Source organism: Brienomyrus brachyistius, chromosome 2 (genome assembly GCF_023856365.1).
Source record: "Brienomyrus brachyistius isolate T26 chromosome 2, BBRACH_0.4, whole genome shotgun sequence".
In the NCBI taxonomy this organism is placed as follows: domain Eukaryota; kingdom Metazoa; phylum Chordata; class Actinopteri; order Osteoglossiformes; family Mormyridae; genus Brienomyrus; species Brienomyrus brachyistius.
In genome coordinates this window covers 46831200-46855515 of record NC_064534.1, presented here as the reverse complement: position 1 = coordinate 46855515, position 24316 = coordinate 46831200, and the positions used below count along the sequence as shown (strand labels likewise).

The window sequence follows — 24316 nt, the reverse complement described above, 5'->3', positions numbered from 1 at the left end:
GACGAAGGAGGGCCCTTCTGATTAAAGAAGCTTGTTTTGGTTCTCTGACCTCCTGGATATGTTGTGTGGAACATGACTGTCATATTGCTGCAAAACTGAATTCAAGTACAGTATTCTGTACAAAAAAAATGCAGATGAAACCATAAAACAATGTGCACACGTTCAATACATCTCGGAAAGAAAAGTTATACATTTATCTATCTATCTATATATATGTATATATATATATATATCTATATATATGTGTATATATGTATATATATATATGTATATATATATATATGTATATATATATATATATGTATATATATATATATGTATATATATATATATATGTATATATATATGTATGTATATATATATATATGTATGTATATATATATGTATGTATATATATATGTATGTATATATATATGTATGTATATATATATGTATATATATATATGTATATATATATATGTATATATATATATGTATATATATATATGTATATATATATGTATATATATATATGTATATATATATATGTATATATATATATGTATAGATAGATAGATAGATATAGACATGACATTTAAAAACGATCTAACGACAAAATATATACACATATATATACACACACACACTATATATATATATATATATATAGTGTGTGTGTGTATATGTATATATATGTGTATATATTTTGTCGTTAGATCGTTTTTAAATGTCATGTCTGTGCTATCCGTATCTGTTATGTGATCAGCCCATTTGTCTGCGTGGAGTGTCAATAGGAAGATGCTTAGAATATATCAGCCTGGAGTGTAACTATTAAACTATAAAACACCTAATGCAAATACATGCATACGGGGCCGCCTAGTAACGTTTAAGATTAACGAGCATCCCTTTGGATTGTCGTTTGGATTTGCCAAGGAAAGAGCATCGCCTTCAGGACTAAAACTGGAATAAAGGTGTACATGATCATGTATTACTACAAAAATCATTTGAGCACATCGTGGAATGCATGCGGCGTCAGCTCGTCTAATTTACGAGTTCCGTTTTCCTTTGATGGGCTTGGACGAACAGGAGTTGTTTGGGGAGCTTAATTAAATGTTAAACTTACTGATAACTCCAGATATTTACTCGTTCAACCTACTGTTTTATTTTTACGGTACGGTAAGTTGCCGCTTTGGCGTTAAGTTGTAGTACACCATATAAAAACGCTACTTTGCATCGCCAGTAATTTGTTGGCACCAGGATTGCTATTGTGAGAGAACCTTTGCACGTAGGTAATATCACGCGCCATACAACGCTGCAACGAGGTCCAATTTAGTCTTCAATGATTTTGTAGTTAGATTGCTGGCATAAAGAAATAAAACGCATATTTCTGCACCTCTGCTAAGCCACACTAGTTAATCAAAGTGAACTACAACTGTTAAAATAACTACCCATTCTGCACTTGCACCGGCTCACGTGGTAGCCACATCACCGCCACACGTATAGTAATCCTTGGACTTCCTGTAACTAGTGCCACTTTTCGGTCGCCTGTGTCTCTAATTAAACTACGTGGCAGCCGATTTCCATGTGATTTGCCTTCGATTTCATTAAAACAGAGTGTATTCCTTTTTAATACAGCCACTGCTAAAGGTGACTAAGAGACGAAAAGAAGAATATGAGCGTGAAAGCAGCGGTGCGCCCCAAATATATCCCTCCGCTGTTTTTTTGTCTCCTTTCAGAGTGTTTTGGTCTTTTCGCTGATAGCAACGAAGAACGAAACCGAGATATCAGAGAATCCTCTTTATAATAAATTCGTTTTAAGAAAACAAATCAGTTAGACAGAACGTGACATATTAGCTTCTGTCGCTGGCTTGACTGACGTATTGTCTTTTTAAAGAACCGCTTTACTTTTTAAAATCATAATCGTAATAAATGCTTCAGTTGAAATAGGTAATTTAGCTAGCTAACAGGAGGCAACAGCGTTAGCTGGTGTTTTATTTGTATTTCGTTTCCGAGCGTCATCTTTTGGGAATAGTTAATAAAGGACATAAGCGGTCGTTTATGGGATCATCATGTCAATGAAGCAGGCCGGCGGTAACCGTAAACCCGGCGGCGGCGGCAGCGGACCTGCTGCGGCCTCCGGAGCCGGAGGAGGTGGAGGAGCCGGCGGCCGACAAAACTTGGGCAGGTCGGTGCTTTCTCCGGCGCCTTGTCGTGGATGGTCTGTACCCACTCGTATCGATGTGACACGCACACACCGGTATCCCTCGCGTTGTGAGGAAAACGGATGCGCAGCTTAAGCTATGCCTTTGGCAGTAATGGTGGTTTTATATAGATGTTGCCGCTTGGGCCTAGAGCTGGCCGCGTAGCATCGGCAGGCCGGGCCGTGTCCTGTGGCGTTTCTCTCTGACACTATATTCAAACCTTGCCGCAGCTTTACGCCTCTCTACCTGCGTAATGAACCTTCATTCTCATTCGAAGTGTGCCCTTTTTCAGACACCGACAGCCCTGTATTCATTATTTCATAGCATTGTAGCGAGTTAGCGCGTTTGCTACTGCCGCTGAATGGTTACGAGTGCGCCCAGTTAGCTATCTGACAAACCTGAAAGGCTGCATACATGGTTAGACAACTGGTTAGAATGGTACGCAGTGTGCGAAGTGAACCTTTTAGCAGGTGCGTTTCACATGCTTTAATCCGTGATTGTAGTGGCAGCAATGTCATGTTCGCTGGAGGGTGGCCGGTGTCTCTCTGACATAGAGGCATACGTTAGGGTTACACACGGGTGTAAAACCACGATAAACATGAAATCGCAACTAGCCCTGCAATTATTCAGTGATCTTGTGACTAAATTTAATCCATATTGTACAAAAACCCGGAGATTTCGCTGGTTTTATCCTGGTCAGTGTCTTCTTCGTAGTCGGTGCGTTTTACTGTAGGTCACTGATGGTGTGATTTCGTCTGATGCACTGTTATTATGGACATTATTGGCATTAATGTCAAAGTACAGTTATTGAATTGTGCAGCCAGGACACCATTCAGAGGGGTCACATTGGACAGGAAACCGACAATGTGTGCTTTATGGCAATGGGGAAGCCGCTCATGAAAATCTGTGCCCTTGAACGTTTACAGTATGACATCCAAGTTAATTTTAGTGCTTTTTAAGTTTCAGACAATCACCGGGTACGTTTTCTAAGCACTTCAGATCTGTTCTGCGGCAGCCAGCTATGAGTTTATCCTCTTTTTCGTGAGGTTAATGAAGAGGATAAGGAATGAATTACTCTGGCCTTTATAAGCGGTAGTACTGAAAATTGACTGTGTTCATATGAAATGACTGATTGCTATGGACTCGTTTTCAATTGTGATTCTTGGAAAGAACTACCTTATCCTGAAAATACTTTTGAGAACTTCTCGCAGTTAAAACTTGATCGTGTAAAAGCGATGCCGTTTTTTCATAGTGAGGAGTTCAAGTGGCTTAAATGGATGAGCGAGCTGAATGGAGTGAACGTGATAACAGTTCATGTCATGCATGCAGAATAGATGTAAAGCATAAGCCAATAGCTCTTTCTGCAATCCAGAATCAAATGAAACCCTTAAACTGAAAAAAAAAACAGAAATGCAACCCCAGTGTAGCTGCATGTCTTATAAAAAGTCTTTTGATAACATTTTCCCCTATTTTCTGTCACTCTTGCATGTTATATGATTAATCAATCTTAAACTATAATTTTCCTTCTGATAAAGTAATTTAAAAACCCCAAATTTTTTTTTTGTGCGTGGAGTGGCTGCCATTGACATTTTTGACACCCATGCAGTACTCTGTGGCTTTCCAGGCGGGCTGTTTCAGAGTCATGAATCCACAAAGGAAATCACCAGACTTGCTTTAGAGGCACCTCTCAAGCAAGGCCTGTGTCACTGTACTGAACAGATGGTCTGTGTTGTGATTGTGCTTAACAGTCATGCTGTTAAAACTGCTCACTTATGGACATCGTGTCATGCACGGTAAAGGCTTATTCTCCCGAGGGGGGTACCCTTTTCTTTCTGGAGGGGCGCATAGACGATTTGTATGTACCCCAATAATCGATTTGCGTATCTTTCGGGTCATTTTATGTTGCATGTGGTTCCTGTCAGCTTATAACAGAGGGTATCGTGAATCATTATATTGACTTATTGGAGTAAGCTGGCAGCCTGGGCCACGATATTTCTGTTCTTAGAACCATGCTCATGTCTCCTGTCTTTCTGGGTCGATTAATTACACATGAGCCACCCTGCTATGCATTCCGGCCAGCAGGTCATCTATAGAGCTTTAAGTAATGTTGGGGGGGGGGGGGGGGGGGGGGGGGGGTTAGCAGTAATATTTTATGGCAGCGGTTCTTGTCAGGGTAAGCTGCAGTTTTTAGGTTACTTTAAATGTCCTATCTTTATGCTAAGAAGGAAACTATTTTAAATTTGTGTTTTACATTTTGTCACGAGATGTATAATGACATGTCTAATATTTATATAACATCTTTGAACAAATTTTCTCCATGGTTTTAAGTAATATTGTGCATTTAATTCTCTTGAAGAATCTTTACATTTTCAACTTAATTTTGAAGTAAAAAATGTACTTTTTAAATCTATAGGTTAAAGATGTTAGTGCACATGTTTTGGTAGAAACCCATTAAAACGCGTCCATTGGCGCAGTGTACACTGATGTGCTGTGGGAGTGAATCCATTCTTCATCACACCTGAGTTGTCGCAGAACTGAAACTTAGAGGTAAAAGGATCTCGGGTTTTTTGTCAACAGTTTTGCAGTAACTCCATGTGTTCATTCAGTCAAGTGGTCTAGATAGTTAAATAATTAAAGGAGGGCACTTGGAGTGAGTATTCCATGCCTTTACTGTAATCCTTCCTGTAACACACAGCTAACAAGATTCCTGAAATCCCATATTTTGGTGGTATGTTGGTCTGTGGCAGGTCTCACTCGTGAATTTCTTTGAATCACTCATCTGTTGGGGAGTCTTTTCTTTGATGTTGGCCTCATGGCAGTCTGCTGAGTTTATTAGAATATTTATCTCTTCTTTGTTGTGTATGAGATCTAACCCCTGCTGGCTATGGCTTGTTCTTATTTACAGAGGGAGAAATAGTGTCAAAGGTCCTTCTTCGGTAAGTGCCTTTTTTTTTTTAAGTCTGCCAACCACTTGCACAATCAGGAATCAAGCTATGGATTGTTTTTGAGTTAGTTTCAAGTTTTGAATGAAGTTTGTCATGTTTCAAATTGCTTGAATTTTATTTGAAGGATGGCCTGTGTGTTAATGTCTTTCTCCATGGATTTCAGATTGCCTTCAATGGTGTTTATGCAAACATGAGGATGGTTCATGTTCTGACCTCAGTTGTCGTAAGTTTTTTTTTTTTTTTTTTCTTCTTTTTTTCTCCCTCCCCCTCTTGTGGAGCAGGTTGTACAGAATTGTCACAGCTACACGATGTGTGAAAGACCTTGCGTTCAGGGAAAATGTGATTTTGGCAATTCATCACCAGTGTCATTTGAAAATTTTGTGTTATACTCAAGGGGTCAGAACTTCAATTAAATTGGAATTGTACACTTGAGATTTTTACAGGTAAATTTTCCCCCGATCTTTTCTGCAGGGAACCAAATGTGAACTGAAGGTCAAAAATGGAGTGGTGTATGAAGGAGTTTTTAAAACGTATGGCCCAGAGGTGAGACCACAATCATGACCTGCATATCCCAGGGATTCTAACAGGAACTATTTGTTGGTAGTAGAGGTATCACAGGGCTTTAAATAACAGGCGCATAAAATTCTTATGCTTCATGAGTAGTAAAAACTGCAAAAAATAAAGATGATTGCACATTATCTAAGGCCCTGGTGCCAGAGTGGGTATCTGAGCCCTCTGTGTCAGATCTGGTTTTAAAAATGTATGTGTAGTGAGGTTGTTTTTATCAAGGTTATGCAGTCACCCAGAATCGCGGGACTCAATGCATGTTCGTGTGTGTGTGCCTGTACTGCTCAGTACAGGCGAAGTGACGCTGCTCGTTTTCCACAGTGTGACTTGGTGCTGGATGCAGCTCACCGGAGATGTCTGGAGCAGGGCATGGGCCCACGGCGTGAGGACATTGTGGAGAGCATCATCTTCAAGGCCTCAGATGTGGTGGTGGTGCAGTTTCGAGACGTGGACCTCAATTACGCCCGGAAAGGTCAGGCTTCCCTGGCACCCATCTGAGAGCATTTGTGATTTGTCTAATGTGCCCCCCCATCCATCCTAGGAAGATGTGTAGTGGGCAACGTTGTGTCTAGAGATTTCTGCCGCCTTGCCAGGCTAGATGAATCATTAGCATAACGTTGTCATGAATTAAAATCCACTGAAAAAGCTATGCTTTGCAGAACACTAGGCTTCAAATCACTTTCATTTATATGTTTCTGCTACCTGAAAATGTCCCTTTGACTAGCAGAACTAGCGAGTCTGAAGGCTCTCACTTTTATGGGGCATGCAAAATTTGAGTGCTGTACGGCATACTAGCAACGAATAGTCATGCTATTAGTGGATTGAAATAACTTGCATCTATGGTTTAGACAGCCAGTTTGTAATGTAGTCTGCATGTAATAATGTAAGAAGATTGATAATATTGTACAGTTAAATTAAAAATGAATGGCAAAATACAAAGGATGCGAGAATATTTACTGGACTTCATGGTTTGTTCTGACAAGTTCCACAGAAATCAATGTTATCTTTCCTCAGTCTTTTAATAAGTGTCAGCTTTGTTGATATTTGAGTAAGCTGTTGAGTTGAGGAAAAAATCTGCTGGGTTAGTTGTAACTGAAAGCTGGCCACCGCTTCCCTACCCCACTGACCTTTTCTTTAATGTCTCTTCCCTCTGTAATCAATGTAGTTTCTTCAGATGCAGGTAACACTCTTTGTTTTCTGCTCTTGCACACTCTTGTTGTTGTTAAAGCATCCAGCAGCTACTTCCCCCAGTCTGTTCTTTCTGGATGTTTCTGGGGGTGGCTGGCTGGGTGGGTGGCTGGGCATCCCTCTTGATTTTCTCCAATTTATTCTCCACTGATGTGTCTTTGACCTTATAAATTCAGAGGTCAAGGACACACCATGGCTGAAAGCATGTTCAGGAAAAAAAACCCATTTGATGACTCCACCCTGCCCCACTTCTGCCGATTCATTTGCTTTGCCTGCCTAGCAATCTTGTTTTAGCTTGATATGCATCTTAAAGAAAATCACTGGCTCATTGTGTCCATTCAGTCACGTTTGACTGACAGTCCATTAACACCTACTTCATGTCTCTTTGCTAGTTGGTAATCGGTGTGGTTAATCTTTGCCTTTGTAGATATGAAAGAACACCCCGATCAAACCCTATAAACAGCCCCCACCCTCCCCGCAGACAGAAACACATATCAAAACACTAGATGTGGAGGTTTTGCAGTGTACACACGTGTGAGATTAGAGGCTGTGTTTTCTTCATCTTATTGGCTGAAAGCTTTCTGTCATGATGTGTGCTGTTGGAAACCTGCGGAGGTAGAAATTTGTACTCTTGTTCAGGCATTAATTAAAGTCAATTGAGAATGCAGGGGAGAGTCTGTAATTTAGTGCTTTGATTGGAGAACATATACATTTTGTGAAATTCTGGAACTTCTCTACATTTTACGTTATTCAGTGAAATGGATCCGCATTTTCCTCTGAGATGGTGTCAATGAGGGGCAATTAGCAAAGGTTTATTTCCCAAACTGGGTGTAAGATTTAGCTCCTCACCAAAAGTCATTTCATAAATCAGTTACTCTTGTAGCATTTCTGCTAATAAGGCTTTGGCACGCCTTTTACTTGCCCTGAGAATGTTAGTCATTGTGGGGAGACTTAACCTCTCAACATGGCGAGGGGTCCAAGGTTACACTTTGTGTATTGTGGCACAGAGCTCTGTCTTAAAACGTCAGATCATCTTTTTGTGCCTTTGTCTAGAATGACAATTGCAATAATGGTCTGTCCAGAAAAATGGTTACTGATATTCAGCAGTTTGGCATGACCCCCTTATTGTCCTGCTTGGTGTTTAGTGTGGGGACGTTTCTACCCGTTCTCTTAGTGGCACTTGCTGGCTGTTATTGGCATCATTTATATGCCTTATTGCATGATAAGTTTATATACTGGCGAAAGTGTCTGTCTTTTGCTGCCTTAATTCAGTGTGTTCCTGATTACTGTCTGGGATAGTGCTGCACTCTCATCTCTTTCAGCTCTTTGCCCCAGGTGATCTGGCTTTGGGTCATTGTCATGTTGTGTAATTTTAAATATGTGTATTTTGGCTGAATTTTATGCGGTAAAGATCTTTTCCTGTCTGTTGAAAGCATTTTCACAAGGCACAGAGAAAATGAAGGAAAAAGGCTGCTGATCGATAGCATCTTGCTACGCCAGCAGTGAGCAGAGCAGCATTTGGCCCAGATCCTACAGACAGGTGGAATCAATTTTGTCCTCAGTTATTGCCTTGCCACTCTGCTATGTCGTGCTGGAGTTTTACATTGTGAGGCCTGAAGTTATCTTGCAGCGATGAATCATAAACAGTTTGACTTACTGGTTTGTGCTTCTAGTAGGCTGTGTAAGGCAGTGTCAGTTTATAAACACCAGTCCTTTGCTAGGCTCTGAGAAACTTGAGGCAGATCTGTTGGTCCTCTGTGTAACAGTCAGAATTTTGAGCAAGACCATTTACCATGCCAAGTAGAAATTCTCTGGAGCAGGTCTTGGATTTCAAGATCTATAACAGCCTTTTTTTGGTGTCTTGTCATACCTTACTGTCTTGATTAGCACCATAGTGTGTTTTTAGGCATCCAAAAAAAACTACTGACTTATTTCAGCCATGTTTTAAAACTCTGGTTTTTAAGAATTTGACATGAGCGTGATAGTTGTTTTTTTTTTTTAGGGTAGGGTCTGGTGATCTAAAATGGGTAGATGATAATCATGGAGTAACTTTTTATAACCACCCTTATACTGGTCTTGCCTAAACTACAATGTAGTGCTTGTAAAGACTATGCGCACACTGCTAGGAAGCACATTCTGTGTGTGGTGAAGTGGCTGCCCACCCCCCCCCCCACCCCCCCCCCCCCCCCCCGGACTGGCTTTATGGAATCTTAAGGCAGAGTGATGTGTAGTTGATTAGTTGATAGACATCAGCTGTCATCCGCACATTTTCCTCCATATTGTGGCTTTTTAAAAACTGTTCCCAAATATACACAGATGTGGCTTGACCCTAAGAGCGAAGCGAAGCTGATTCTGATGGTTAAAATGTGCCTTAACATTCCTAAGCGCTACACTTATCTGGGTTAAACCCTCTAGCGCAGTGGCTCTGTGTGAAACGCTGTGGTGTGACTGAGCCATGTCTGCAGAGCGGCATCTGGGTGCTGTGCATTGCATGGTTTCCGCTTGTAAGCCTGACATTTGTTTTGTTGGAGCTGCCCCCCAAATGGTCGTCGTTGTCCAGGTGATGCTGTCCCCCCCTGGGCGCCCCTCCATGCCATTTTTCCATGGCATTCTCTTTCTCTCTCCCCCTACGCGCGTGTGCACATGCTGTAGATAACTTCACGGACGCGGCCGTCAGCGCCCGCTTAAACGGAGAGCACAAGGAAAAGGACCTGGAGCCGTGGGATGGTGGTGATCAGCATGGCTCCGACAGCTTGGAGTCTCTTGACACTGATGTGGTGAGTGGGTTTCCAGCTGTTCTTTATGGAGGTGAGGTGTTATTCTCGGTGCTCTGCTGTCTAACCTGCTTGTGCTGTTATTAACTGTCCCATACGAGGACGCAAGGGCATCCTGTGACCTGCTGAAAAGTGCCCGCTAATGAGCTCCCTTGTCAGACACACTGTTCCTTCAGATGGTGGACTCAACTGTGCTTTCTGTCACTTTATATTCCTTTAATGGAATTTGGCTTGGTATACTTCCACAAGTTTGTCCTGTGGGCACTTAAAATCATTTCAAAACTGATTTCTGATTGGCAGTCTAATGGCTGGGACCCCAATGAGATGTTCAAGTTCAATGAAGAGACCTACGGTGTCAAGTCTACCTATGACAGCAGCATGTCGTCTTACACGTAAGTATCTCCGAAGGGTGATCTGTCTGCCACCGCTTCTGAAAGGGGGAAATAATCCTGTGTGATTTTTGTTATCCTAGGATAAGTCTGGGGTCACACAGAGATTTGGCCGCAGGGTTTAATTGCAAAAGTAATCGTCCTGGCACAGCTAGTCCCGTAGAGAGAACTGCAAAGCAAGTTTTACATACCCATTGGGCTTAACTCTACAGAGCTGGGTTAGCTGTTTGCCACAATCGGTGTAAAATGGTACTACGATAGTGGTTATCAACTCGGTAAGTCGACTCTGGGCTTTTAATCAGGGTCTTTGCGTGTTCAAATAAAAGGAGTGCAGTGGACTTTGCAGACTAAGAATGGAAACTATGAGCATCCCATTGATTGGTGAATGGCTATACCCCTCCTCCCTTCCAGCACAGAGGCCTTAAAGGGGCTGCTTGGAGCAGGTTATAATATTTGAGTTGCAATATCTGCCAGTTACCATTCAAAATACCTTCTGTGAGGTGACATTTAAACTAAGTTTTTCTGCTGAAACCAGTTTGCTGAGAGAGCCTTGAGTATCCAGCTAGCTTGAGTCGTTCCTGTTGCTTCTATAGGACACACATCTGTAACCCGACTTGTCGTATTACATACTCTGTTTGGGAGGTAGTGCCGATCTGATCTCATTTTCAACCTTTTAATTATTGATTGGTTAAATTAGTCCTTGTTTCTTTATTACAAACAGTGTTCAAGAAGGAGGCAAGTACTGGGCAGTTTTATTGTGGTTTTTCAGTCAGCTACTGGTAATGGAAAAGTTAATCAAATTGGTCAAAAATTGATTGCTCTGGTTGGCTCATCTATAAATTTAATATTTACATTTGCACAAAGCCAGGTGTAATCAGACGGGTTATTTTGCTAATCACGGTGCTGTACGTGAATCTTCCTGCCTCTCACTGTGCACTGCAGATCACCCAGTTTGCACGCCTGCACAGCTATCGTCATGGTTTGAAATTGCGTTGTAACCATCTTTCCCACCATTGCTCCTGTTTCTGGTTTTATTGGAGAAACTGCAGTTTTCCTCTCCAGTCAATTTGCACACACTGCATTTCTGAGCTGCTTTTCCCTGTAATATTGTCCTGGCAATGATGTGGTCTGATCAGTGTAAAGGTCCACCACAGACGTATAGTAGAAGTTTCTGTTGCTCTCTGTATGCAGTTGGGTGCTTAACTGAAGTGATTATTTCTCCAAGTGTGATTTTGAAACAGCTTTTTGCTTATGAGTTTGCTTCCATCCTTCCGGATGATCAGTGTGTGTGTGTGCGCGTGTGTGTGTGTGTGTGTGTGTGCGTGTCCATCCGTCCCTGCACTGCAGTGTTCCCCTTGAGCGGGACAACTCTGAGGAGTTCCTGAAGAGGGAGGCACGTGCCACTCAGCTGGCCGAGGAGATAGAGTCCAGCGCCTCCTACCGGGCACGCGTGGCACTGGAAAATGATGCTCGCACTGAGGAGGAGAAGTACACAGCAGTGGTGCGCAATGAACGTGGTGAACGTGACACTCACAGCCTGGGTAGCAGGTGAGCCTGCCCGTATGACAGGGTCACCACGGTGCCCCTCACTGCAGCTGCAGTGTTGCGTGCCATGAGTTTGACTTGAAGACTGATCACTATAAACACACAATTCCTAAAAATCAAGCCTTGTTTGTGCTTTTGGATATTAATGTTTGGTTATTGGTGAAATATGAAGACTGCTTTCTTTGATACTCCTGTGAACGCTTTGTCTGCTTGAATGAGTTGCCAGCCTACATGATACGCTGAGTCCTTCAGATGAGGTGCCACCTTAGTGGTCTGTCTCGCCCCATTGCAGAGAGAACAAGTACATTCCCCCAGGGCAGAGGAACAAAGAGGGAATGTCATGGGGCACCGGGCGCCAGAACTCCCCCCGGCTGGTGCAGAGTAGCCCCAGTGCGCCCTCCTCGCGTCCCGGCCCACATGACTACAGTCCCAGCTCTGGAACAGACCAGCGTGTCGTCAACGGAGGTGAGACGCTCTCTTTCTCCCCCCTCACCTCCAATCCCCTGCTCCCAGGGTACCTGTACTTTGAACCTGAAGTATTCGGAGCAAAAGTGAGGTTTCCGTTCACCCCCCCTGCCTCCCGCGCCATCTCCACCCCCCACCCCCCTTATAACACTCGCATGGTTTCATCCCTGCACACCTGTATTGTTCTCAGTTTCTCCATGTAGATGTTAGAAATGTCCGGTTTTCAGCACTTGCGCATTAGACCAGTGACAAAGGAATGAAGGCAGTGTCCTGTTTTTCCTGAGCATGGGCACCGTGTGCCTCATGCAGTGTTGAGGTTGCTCAGCTGTTCTTAGTCTCTCTACTCTAAGGGTTCTTGCTGGTGCATACTTCACATGAAAGTGTGTGCACCATGGTGCGTGCGGCGTGCTCCTGGACCATCTGCGATCATGAATGTTCGTACTAGTGTCAGTGTGTGAGGCAGCCATGTACTTTGACATCAACTCTGTGTTGACACTCTTAAAAGTCGTGCCTGTGTGGTATGGATGTAAAAAACTGTAACTAATACTAACTGTGCACTATGTACTTGCAGTACCCCAGGCAGGATTATCATTAACAAAAAGAAAAATATTAAGCAAATAAAATGAGATGCGAAAATGAACCCTACAACCAAATAACTGTAAATATTGTTTCTGAAGCCATCTGAAATAAACGTCAAATATTACCATAATTTTTAACTTTTTTTAAAATTATTATTTATTTATTTTGCTCAAGTAATTTCTTTAGACCTCTATTGCAATGATCTTAAACCATAGAAATACCCATTGGCCCTACATTGCAACATTTTATACTAGCTAGCAAAGACAACTTTGTCCCTAGATAATATTAAAACTTAAAGTAAAATAATAATAATAATAGATACTTTATTGATCCCCATGAGGAAATTGTCTGTACACCTCCCTGAACTTGCTCTTTGTAGAGTAAGCTGTCCTCAAAGGGTAGCTACCTGTTTTATCGATAAAATAAAACCACCTAAATAAAACCTAAAAAAACTGGATGTCGAATTAATATAAATGGTAAATTTAAAGATCCAGTGATAACACTCACACAGACACACAGGTATGTGGTGTTGCAGTACAAACATTTTATTTTAGTTTGTGGCCATCTGTGGCCTTAATGAGCGTTTATCGTTAGGCGTTACGCGCTTGGCTCTTTCTGGTGGGATGTGATGCGCACTGACAAACAGTTGTAGATGAACCCTGGGTTTTGCCTTAATGGATATAATAGGTAGCATCCTGGCAAATTAGTGGAGCCCCCCAACATCAAGCATACAGCATAGGTTAAATGTGTTCCCCCCCTCCCCCCCCCCCCCTTACCCTTTGTGGTGTGTTTGTGTCCTCACTTGGTCGTCCATGGCGTTGGTCCTGCAGAGGGTTTCGTGGCTAAATTTTATCTGGAATGCAGATGCGGAGAGATAGAGGGCAGCAGAGTGCAGAGTTTGACATGAGCTTTTAATTGATGCTTGAAATGCTTTGAAGGGTCACAGTTCTTGCTCACATACTTAATTTGTCACTTCATTCTTTGTTCACATAGCTGTACCCCTCCCCCCTCAGTCATTGGTTTCTTTTAGTTTTATACTTTCCTTCATTTTCGTTTGTCCCTGTCAGGTGCCCCCTGGCCATCGCCCTGTCCATCTCCTTCCTTCCGCCCACCTTCCCGTTACCCATCAGGCCCTACCTCTCTCCCGCCCCGGGCCGCCACACCCACCCGGCCGCCCTCCAGGGCCCCCTCCAGGCCCTCGCGGCCCCCGTCTCACCCCTCTGCTCATGGCTCTCCGGCTCCCGTCTCTACTGCGCCTAAACGCATGTCTACGGAAGGTACCGGCAAGGCGCGGTAGGCGCCTCTCTCCTCCCTCCCAACAGGGGGTGCTGTTTTTTTGCTCGGTTCTCCCAGGGTGTGTGTAACTTCCTAACCGTGAGTGTTTGTTTTATTAAAAAGCATTGTGTGACCTGAGAAACAGTCCTTGTTGCTTGTGTGTCCTCCTAGCCTGGTCTTTGTGTAGCTCCTGTGGCAGTTCTCACACTGTGTAGCTGCACTCTGGGGATGCGTATCAACACACTAACTCAGTCACTTTAACGCACGGGTGACCAGACGGTGGTTTCTACTGTCCTGACGTCACCCTCACAGGCCTGTCAAGCTGTGCTGGACCTCAGACTCACCCAGGCTCTCTAGCCTCCTGTTTAACTGGCTTTGCCTGCCCTGTGCATGGGGGCAGCACAGGTGCTACATATGGATTCGTTTGATTTTGATTGTTATGAGTTGAGCTGATCCGTTTCCCCCCTTCTCCACAAAAGACTTCACGTGTTGAATTTTTTTAGGATGATATTGTGAGGTCTTGGTATGGCAGCGTATGCTAGTGCTTATGCGTGTTAGTCGGAGGCTTGCCACTGGCCTTTCGCTGTACTTGATGAACTGATGGATGGTTTGTCTCTGTCTGAATGGGTGCAGCTCCCCCAGCACTGAGCTCTGCGCTACTCTTGGTGTCTGAGGCCAGCCTGCCGGGTGTAGAAACTGCAGAAGGTAGCAGCCAAATGCTGCCTCCGCTCAGCTAGCTGTCGCTCTCCGGGTTCTCTGAGAGTTGCTCCTCAGTGCAGAGCCTCTTAAGAATGGAATCGTTCAAATTAATAGTTGTTATGGCCCTCTGCTACCAGAAGGAATTTTTCACAACTTCCTGTTTGTGTTGCCCTTTAAAAAAAAAAAAAAAACACCTGACCTGTGGTTATTAACCTTGTTTACTGTTGTGTTTTGGGGGATGTTTCAAAGGGCTTCATGTTGCACTGAGATGTTTGTTACACTCCTGTAATGAGTGTGAAAGTGGCTGGGGGTAGCTTTAAGCATCCAGAGGGCTCCTGGAACCATTTACTCATCTTTTAGAGAGAATGATCATAGAAGGCCTTGATCACGTGTTCCCCAGAGACTGGCTGTGCGACTTTTGCTTGTGTGTCGGGGAAATCATCCGGACTATATGAGAAACTGTAACCTCTTCATTTGTTACCTCTGTCACTCTATGCAATAAACAGATTTACCTCATCGATTTGCTGACACTTTCTTTACCGCAGGCAATGATAAATTGCCAAAAAAAATTGTATTTCCTAGGCCAGGAACCTGCAAATCTGTTTTCTTAGTTTTTTAGTAGATAATTAAGCAACTGCCGAAGGTTTGATTAAGATCAAACTAATTTCAGAACGGTGGTAAATAATCGGAAAGAATGAAAGAAAATTGGTTTTATTAGTACAGGCATTTCTCCTTTTTTCTACATGGTTAAATGATTTAATACTGATTTAACACAAGGGGGTCATTTTCTGCCAATCATATCCAGAAAGGGCCACTGTGTGTTGGTTTTTGCTGTATCTCCCTAATTAGATTACTAGAGGGCTGATTGGCTGGAGAGTCCTCACACCTGGGTTTGAGGGTTACACACACACTGGCCCTTTTGAGGGTAAGACTGGCCACCCCTTAAAGCTTTTCATTTGAACACATTTGGTTGAGTGTTACTTCTCAGCTTTGACTTTGAAGTTGGCTGTTAAGCTCATGTAAATATGGAGCAGTGACCACAGTGCCCGTCCCGCTGCCCACTGTGACCATCACCCAAACGCTCCTGTGCTCCTGAGGTCCAAGTCCCGCTCTCAGTCTCAGACCACATGACTGCCAACGTCATGCTGGGATGTGAACATGCATCGTTCTGAGACTTGATGAATGTCATCTTTGAAATATATTGAGTGTTCTTTACATAAATGTTTTAGATGTTTTAAAAAGTGTGTGTGTGTGTGTGTGTGTGTGTGGTTGTATTCACCACATAGTGGGGATTTCGCATCTACACAATCTCGTAGAACCTTTTTTTTTTTTTTTTTTTTTTTTAAGCTTGGGACATTTTTTTTCCCAGTTGTGGGGCTTTTTTTTTTTTTTTATAGATCCCCACAATTTTAAACTTGTTTTATTAAAATCTGAAAAATCTGTGACTGCAATCTAAATGCCAAAAGTTTCACATTTTGTTTGAATGGCGGGTCCCCACTATGTTAACATTATAGTGTGTGTGTGTGTGTGTGTGTGTGTGTGTGTGTGTGAGAACTGTACATAGCCAGGACAGTAACTGGCCCAGTGGTTCCCCCTGCAGCCCCAAACATCCAGGTTTGTGTGTTGAAATCACACCCCTAGGACCATGTGTGTGTGGACTTGGCAGGATCTCCTTGTATTTGTGTGCCCTTCTGGCTACTGCCCACATAAGCATGCACTTCAGAGCTGGTCTCTGAATTGCCCATAGTGTGAAATCCTGGGTGAGGGTGTGTGCCCTGTGAAGGCCTGACATCGTGTGCGCTGTCCCCTGCCTGGGCGGGGGAGACTGAGTGTGTGAGATGTCTGATGATAGCTGTCCGCGCTGCCCTGATGTTGGCTGGCTGTCGTCAGTGCCGGGTTTTGCCACTGTGGAAGTGAGCAGCGTGTTGTGTCATCCGACCCCGATCCACCTGCTCTGGGTACTGCCGGCGGCCCCCCGCAGGGCTGCTAGCCTGCCTCTCATGCTGTTCAGCACATTGCCTATTGGCCTAGCTTATTACTTCGGTTGTAGTTTTGGACGTGACCTGCTATCCAAACGGGTCCCCGTGCGTGACGTCTCCGCGCTTCGTGCTCAGTCTCTGTCCCTCAGTGACAGAGCACCATTAAACATCTCTCTTGTTGTGTGACAGGACCCCCCCGGATGTCCCCGAAGACTCAGCGCACGCCACGGACTCACAGGGTGCCCAGTGCCCGTGGTGGCATGCCACCTGGGCCAGAGTTCATGTCCCACAGCGGAGACGCCTCCACGACCCCCCCTACTCGCAGCAGCCCCTCTGGAGGCACCTGGTCGTCTGTGGTCAGTGGAGGTGAGAGCTGCACAGGGTCTTCGGAGCAGCTGATCGGCCGCTAGCTTTGTCCACGAGGCGTCTTCAAGCACATGTGTTTTGTATCGCACAGCACACAGACCCCGGTCTCCCCGGCAAAACGGGCTAGGGAGCACCCCTGGAGGCTCCTCCCCCCAGACTGGAACTGCACCGGTGGACCCCTCGACCACGCCAGTATCTGCTATGTCGCCCACCGCTGCCAGCCCAGCCTCAAACAGAGCTGCCACACCCCTGACAGAGGGTAAAGCCCGCCCTCATGTTCTCCCCAACAGTGCAGGGCTGTGTGTGGCCTTAAGTCCAGAACATTGACTTTGTGTCCATTTCATTTAAAAGCCAAAGAGTCGCGGGTACAGGAGGCACGAACAGCATCCCCAGTGGCCAACAAAGAGAACGTCATGCCAGCAGAGGTGTCCCCCAGCTTGGGCCGGGCCCTCGGCAAAGGTGCCACTGCCCCACCGTCATGCCCTCTTCCAGCAGGGTGTCGGTTCTACTCAGTGGAGCCTTTAGCTAAGCAGATCAGTCCTGATTTGAAGTTTTGCTTCTTAGAAGGTGGCGACTGATGCCTCTGCTGTGCTGCGTTCCCTCTCAATCAGGAGACTAACTCTTCCTTGTGTCTGCAGGCCCCCCAACCATGGCGTCTGAGCATAGAAAACAGATAGATAACTTAAAAGAATTTAGTCAAGTTTTTAGAGTAAGTACCCCCTCTGTGAGTTTTTGGTACACTTATTTATTAATGCACATATTCTAGTGAAATGAAAGCAGGTTGATGTAATATGATCTGTGCATCATTATTGTTTGCGCTACATGTTAACGTCACATTTAATATGCATAGTTCAGCCTACAGTAGCCTCTCCCTGCTCTAGCTGTCAGCTGCTGTACAGCCGCCTGCTGGTAATTTTAACTCCAAAATTGAAAATTGTGGTGCATACAAAACGAGAACGTAGTGCACAAACACATTCGTGTGGTGCTAAACGTGCCAAGTGTAAAGACAGTACACAGTGCAAGCAAGTAAACAGAGTGCAAGCGAATTTGAAAAGTACACAAACAGAATCTAGAAAATCAGAATGTTACAGAAATGTATACTTGATAATGATAATTAGCAGATTGTATACGTGCAGTTATGGAAGAGATGGGACTGATGATGCAGCCACATACACTGTTGGCTGTTTATATACTTTATGCTGTGTTTGTAGTTTTTCACCTTATGAAGGGTGTGGACTTTGCTTACAGTTTTTGGCTAATGTGATTTAAGTGGTAATCCCCCTCCCCCACCCTCCCCATAGTTACAGTCAAGTTCAACCCCTGACCCCGTCTTCGACCAGATGATGAGCAAGCCGCGAGATCAGGGGGAAAAGCCCAAAGAGCTGCCGCCGGACAGGGGGGCGGAGTCCTGTGGCACGACGGTCCCGGAGGCCTCAGCCAGTGAGGAGAAGGCCTCGGGCCCCACCCCCACAACTGGTGCCACCACTGGCAGCAAGCCCAGCAGCCCTGGTGCGTCCGGACCCTGCATCACGGCCGAGCAGAAGCGGGGCCCCGACGTCACCTCGCAGGCCGTGCAGACCTCAGGCCCCAGCGGCAAGCTGGATGGCAAAGAGGTCAAGGATGACAAGAAGGACCCTGTGCCAGAGTGCGTCTGCGTTTCGGGGGACGTGCCCCCAAATGGCGAGGAGGGAGGAGTTTAAGCAGCTGGCTGACTGCTCTCTTTGTGTCCCTAGACAAGTGAGGAAGTCAACACTGAACCCCAATGCCAAGGAGTTCAACCCCAGGGTGTTCTGCCCCCAGGTATGCCCTAAGGCTGCTGCCAACATTCAGTCTCAGGAGGTCGTGACCAGGAAAAATATTGCAGGATTTGCAAACCTAATGCAGTGTTCATTTGTTCATAATTATTTTGCTTCATATACACATTTTAGAAGTTATCTCTCTGTCTATCTATATATTTATTTTTAAAGATATTAGGAGATTAAGTAATCATGTCTGAATTTGTCATTTCTTAAACATTAATCGTTTGTGGCAAGTTTTATTTAAATAAAAATTTGAATACTATTAAGGAGTTTGATTAGGATTTCTATAAGAGAAATCTTTGTGAATTATATTACTATGAATAAAAAGACTTCAACACACAATTTGCATGGTGGATGACTTTTGTACCACAGATGTAATTTTTACCCTCCTCCTTTTGGTTTGCAGCAGCTATTATAGCAAGCTGAGATGTTGCAGAGCTAATTTGTTACATCCAACTCGTTTTATCTGTACCAAATATCGCCATCAGTTCCTTTGTAACTCTTCAAAAGACATTTCTAAGGCTCCAGTACTGTCCACTGCAGCTGTGCTGTCTCCCCCGCAGCCTAAGCCGGCCACCACGCCGACTCCGCCCCGCCCCCAGGGCCAGCCGAGCCCCTCTATCGTGGTGCCGCAGCCCCCGACCGTGTATAGCCAGACAGTGTGCTTCCCCCAGATGTACCCGCTGACCCCAGTCAGCCCAGGTGTTCAGGTGAGCACCCCCACCCCTGCACCACGCTCAGGCACTCTGCATGACCGTCTCAGCTGAGCACTCTGGCCGTAGAAACTTAAGCTTTGAAAGGAAAAATGACTGAGAGGGATTTTCCATGCGCTGCCAGTTCCTGATTGGTAACTGGTTGGTTTGGACTGCCTCTCATTAGCTGTAACCCGACGAGGGCGGAGTGTATGGACTGGCATCTCTTCCTATTCTGTTGCTGTGTGTTTACCTGTCTCTGCATGTAGCATCTTTAGCATCTCTTACCAAATTAATTTGAGAACTTTTTGGATAGTGGTTTAAAATGCCTTGCCAGTCCCTGTAACAACCTCAACCTCAGTCCCCCCCCTTGTATTTGCAATTCACTCCTCCTGTATTTGTAATTGACAGTGATTTGACCTGGGCCTCAGAATGTGCTTGCAGCAGAATCGTGTTGCATTATTTTTAGTCAATGAAGATGCTCATCTCAGATGTTTTTGGGGATTTGCTAAAATGTGTATTTATTTTCAGATGTAGGGTCACTGCCGTTTCAGTAGCCTGTCTGAGGATGCTTCTAAGGGCTAAGCGTGTTCCTTTGGTCACTCAGGGTCGCGCACTCATGGTTGTACCCTTTTGTGGGAGTTCTTGCAAAGTTGCTGTAAGAAACAGTTGGTGATCCAACATCGGTTGCTGCTGACGTACCGAGAGAAACTAAAGTCTGGTTCTTTCTCCCCCCCTCCCTTTCCTGTCTCCCCATTAGAAAAGCATTATCTGGAAGGTTTGTGACATTCTCAAATTTCTTCTTTATCAGAAATACGTTTGAGTTTGCTTGTCATAATTTCCCATCGGATGTTGGTTTGCCAATTTTCTTATTGCAATTGCTCATGATTATCACCATGGATATGATTAATGTCATTGTTAGTGCTTCTGTGTTTTTATTGCAAAAAAGAAGCTTTTAAGATTTTCATCGTTTTGCAATGGGATTTTAGTTTTTTTATTCTTTCTTCCTTTTCCAGTTTTTTTTCCCCTGATGAACCAGTTCATCACTCATGAACTGTTTCAGTATCTGAGGCGACATGGTAGCGACTGTGAATGTCGCGTTGAGCCTTGCATGTTTCATTCCGGCACAGTGACGTGCTTGATATTTACCCTGTGTGATTCAGGGGGGCCGTCGTAAATGAACTATTTGGGGGGGGGGTCGGGATACTCAGCTCTAAGTGCAGGGTGGCCTAACACTCCTGCCGTCTTTTCCCTCCCGCAGCCCCCAGCCATGTACCACGTACCGGTGCCACACGTGACTGTGAGCCAAACTAAGCCCTATAGAGCAGGTAAAGGTGAGAATGCTGGCTGAACTTTCCAGAAATTTCCCCTCTGTTTTGCATGTGGTTCTTTTTATTTATCAACTTAGCTTTACATCATGAGGTAAATTACACGTCCTAATTATAATTGGGTATGAACCTGGAGGGACAAGCCTCCAGTCATGCCTTTGAGCACTGGGCGGTGAGCAGGTTCCCTCTGGGCTACGTACAAACTGACATGTGGGAAGAGCATTAGTGTCTGCCGCTGTTTCTGCAGTTCCCAGCATGCCCCAGCAGCGGCCGGACCAGCACCACCCCCAGGGCACGCCCACCATGATGCACCCGGCCACAGCCGCGGGGCCGCCCATTGTGGCCCCCAGCCCCGCCTACTCCGCCCAGTACTTCACCTGCAGCCCGCAGCAGTTCACCAGCCAGCCGCTGGTTCAACAGATGCCACATTACCAGTCACAGGTAGCGCTTGCTCTTCAGTGAGCCCTGTACTCCCATGCTATGGCCAGATTCTCATGCCCCCCCCCCCCCCCCCCCCCCCACAGGCACAACATGTGTTCAGCCCAGTGATGCAGGGCAGTGCAAGAATGATGGCACCCCCTGCTCACGGTCAGCCCAGCTTGGTCTCCTCGTCTACTACCCAGTATGGAGAGCAAACACACACCATGTATGGTAAGCCCGCCCCCTCTCCACACACACACACACACACACTCACACACACACTCACACATTATAAGCAAATTGTGAGGTGCTACCCACCCTGACCGGCGCTCTGCTTCCCTGCAGTGTCGCCAGGCCCCATGCAGCCGTACAGCCATCCCGGGGCAGCGCTGCACCCGCAGCCCTCAGCCACTCCCACTGGCCAGCAGCAGCAGCAGGGGCAGCACGCAGGCAGCCACCCGGCCCCCAGTCCCGTCCAGGTGAGTTCCAGGGGCCTCCATTTCCCCGCGGGAGCCACATGCCAGCAGGGAACACACACTGACGGTCTTTCTCCATGTGCACAGCACGCCCAGCACCAGGCGGCGCAGGCTCTACACCTGGGCAACCCCCCTCAGCAGCAGATGTACTCGGCCCTGGCGCCCACCCCTCCCTCTATAAACCCCGGGCCAAACCCCCAGTCCCCACAGGCCAGCTTCCCGTCAGCCCAGCAGGCCGTCTACATCCATGCACAGCAGGTGCAGCACGGCTACACGCCCTCGCATATGGCCCACGTGCAACAGGTGAGCCACCCATCCTGCTCAGCCCTGATCCCTCAAGAGCCTTCAGGAGGTTTATAGTGTTAATCAGTTAAGAGGTGATATTGAGCTCCCCCTGCTGTCCTGGAGGACTAAGCTTTGTCAAATTTTGCAGCTAGACCCATGTATCCACAAGTCTGGACTTAATCTGCATCAACTTTTGTACATAAGGATTGTTCATATACAGCTGTAGAAAAAAATTGAGACCAGAAAACAATTTTTTGAATCACTCATTTCTCAATTTATGGGTTTGTGTCTGTGGATAATACATATTTTTTGCAAACTACCGCCTGGTTCTCTGTTTCTCATCAATGAAGGGCTTCTTCCTTGCTTTATGGGTCTTCAGTCCTGCTTCTAGGAGCCTGATACACACTGTCCTAGCAGTGCGCTTCATACCTGCATGTTTCCCATTCCTTTCGAAGGTCACTTAATATCCTACGATTCATGAGAAACTGTCAGATAAGTTAACGGTCATCTCTAGTATTAGAATGTTGCTTCCACCCTTTATCTGGCTGGTTTCTGGTCGTTCTCAGTGTCTCCTGCTTCACCATATTCTTATGTACTGTGGTCTTAGAAATTTTGAACCTGGAAGCAACAGCAGAACCATGATTAAACCAGGATTTAAAAATAGAAATGTTTAAAAATATGTAGTGGTCTCAGTTTTTTCCACGGCTGTATTTCCGATGGTATCAGACACTAGTTGGTGTCTTCTGTGAATTTGGGTTCAAATAGTCACCTAAGTGTCTTTGAGTCGGTCACAGGTCTGCCTGTAGATATCTGGAGTGAGAGTGCTGTCTCCTTTTGTCTTCCTGTCTGTGGCTGGCCGGCCAATGCAGGCTCACATGCAGTCTGGGATGGTCCCCTCTCACCACACCACCCCGTCCCACCCGCCCATGATGCTGATGGCCACTCAGCCACCCGGTGGGCCGCAGCCCCCACTGCCGCAGAGCGCTCTGCCCCCCATCCCTGTGTCTTCCACCGCACACTTCTCCTACATGGCACATCCCCAAGGTTGGTCGCGCTACTGGACTCATGCACAGTCCTGGTCCTGGAGAGCCGCTTTACAGTCATTGGCCAGTTTGATGGATTAGTTTTACCACTAGGTTTGCCACAGACAGTTCAATGGTAACCAGCTTTTTCATGTTGTTGTCTAAGCTGCAAATGAAAAGCCAAACCGCATTCTAAGGTCACTAATCACGACCCCAGCATGTAAGAGCATGTGGAGCGACAGCAGTGACTCCGTGTAAAGTGCAGTTTGGTGGTGATTGCAGCGCAGTTTCTCCTCAGTTTAGACATCTGAACCAGTGAGCGAGATTCTACACTGATGAAGAAAACTTGAGTAGCTGATTGCCTGCAGCTTTCAGGCTGGAAGCTAATGAATTGGTCGCACACAGGGTTGAAACTGCAGTAAAGCAATACTGTTCCCTCTCGCCATGTTTCATTTGTACTTGGTGGAGATAATGAGTTTGCTGCTCAGCGGAGTGACAATCTGTGTAGATCAGCCAGTAAGTTGTACAGAATACTTGCATCTAGCTTAGCTTACATTATCGTGGGTGGTAGACAGCTGACTTTGAGGTGCTGAGTTTTGTTCATTCCATGTGATCTTTTCCCCCCCTCCCTCTGTCCCCAGTGCAACCCCACCATCAACAGCAGTTGTAGGGACCACTGAAGACCTGATGCTCCTCCTCTTCCAGCCTGCTTTGCAGATCCCTGCAATGAGATGGCTATGTTCTCTCATAATGCTACACGTTTGCTTTCATGTACAAGTAATTAGGAATGCTAACAGGCCGACTTGCAGTGGACGGATATTTGACTTAGAGATGTAACACCACAAGGACGCCCTCTAAGCGGAATGGTGTCATGCCTGCTGAAGACCCCCAGCCCAACTCAGTTCAGCTGGCTGATAACTGGAACTTCTCCTCTGCACTTTGTAAGCTAATAAAAATCTTCCAACCTAAAGAAAGTATTAACATTAATGTTAATCGCTGCTGCTACTGCTGCATTCAACATGGATAAAAACTCGTCACCAGACTTGAAACTAAACAAAATGTCTGTAAAATTAACCCGTTTGGCGAAAAGTGGATTATTTATGACACGTGATTGCTGAGGTGACCCTCTGACCAGACAGTTATGTAACTTTAAGTTAAATAACTTTTACTTTGTAGATAATATAAATAATTTAAAAAAGAAAAAAAAATTAAAAACATTAAAAAAAGTTTTAAAAACTGTATTAGCGACTCCTGCCATTTTTCCTTCCTTGCTATAAATCAGGTTAGTATAGATATTTAAACTTGCGCACTGGGCCTGGAGACATGGTCACTTGGGGAGACTC

At 45.3% G+C, this 24316-nt stretch overlaps 1 protein-coding gene across 10 annotated transcripts; it reads left to right on the top strand.

Moving 5' to 3' along the window:
- Window positions 1-1506: 1506 nt before the first annotated feature.
- On the top strand, window positions 1507-24214 carry atxn2 (ataxin 2). 10 transcript variants are annotated; one of them, XM_049001731.1, is made up of 26 exons: window positions 1509-2164; window positions 5086-5116; window positions 5289-5348; window positions 5597-5668; window positions 6014-6164; window positions 6858-6872; window positions 9533-9657; window positions 9955-10046; window positions 11391-11591; window positions 11881-12053; window positions 13700-13909; window positions 16775-16951; window positions 17043-17210; window positions 17303-17410; window positions 17590-17660; window positions 18253-18596; window positions 18685-18751; window positions 19314-19460; window positions 20203-20220; window positions 20704-20770; window positions 21018-21211; window positions 21295-21421; window positions 21536-21669; window positions 21754-21969; window positions 22821-22995; window positions 23615-24214. In XM_049001731.1, the coding sequence occupies exons 1-26, from the start codon at window positions 2049-2051 to the stop codon at window positions 23641-23643; spliced, it is 3288 nt and encodes a 1095-aa protein (XP_048857688.1). In that variant the 5' UTR covers window positions 1509-2048; the 3' UTR covers window positions 23644-24214. The 10 variants fall into 10 exon arrangements, with proteins under 10 accessions (XP_048857684.1, XP_048857688.1, XP_048857687.1 ...); XM_049001730.1 differs by having other exon boundaries at window positions 20704-20776; XM_049001727.1 differs by having other exon boundaries at window positions 1507-2164; window positions 20704-20776; window positions 21536-21969.
- Window positions 24215-24316: the final 102 nt, after the last annotated feature.

Coding starts and splice junctions, on each gene's coding strand:
- atxn2 (XM_049001727.1), top strand. CDS start 2,049: ATGTCAATGAAGCAGGCCGGCGGTAACCGTAAACCCGGCGGCGGCGGC. Junction 11,592..11,880: donor ACTCACAGCCTGGGTAGCAG/GTGAGCCTGCCC, acceptor GCCCCATTGCAG/AGAGAACAAGTACATTCCCC. Junction 21,422..21,535: donor GCAAACACACACCATGTATG/GTAAGCCCGCCC, acceptor GCTTCCCTGCAG/TGTCGCCAGGCCCCATGCAG.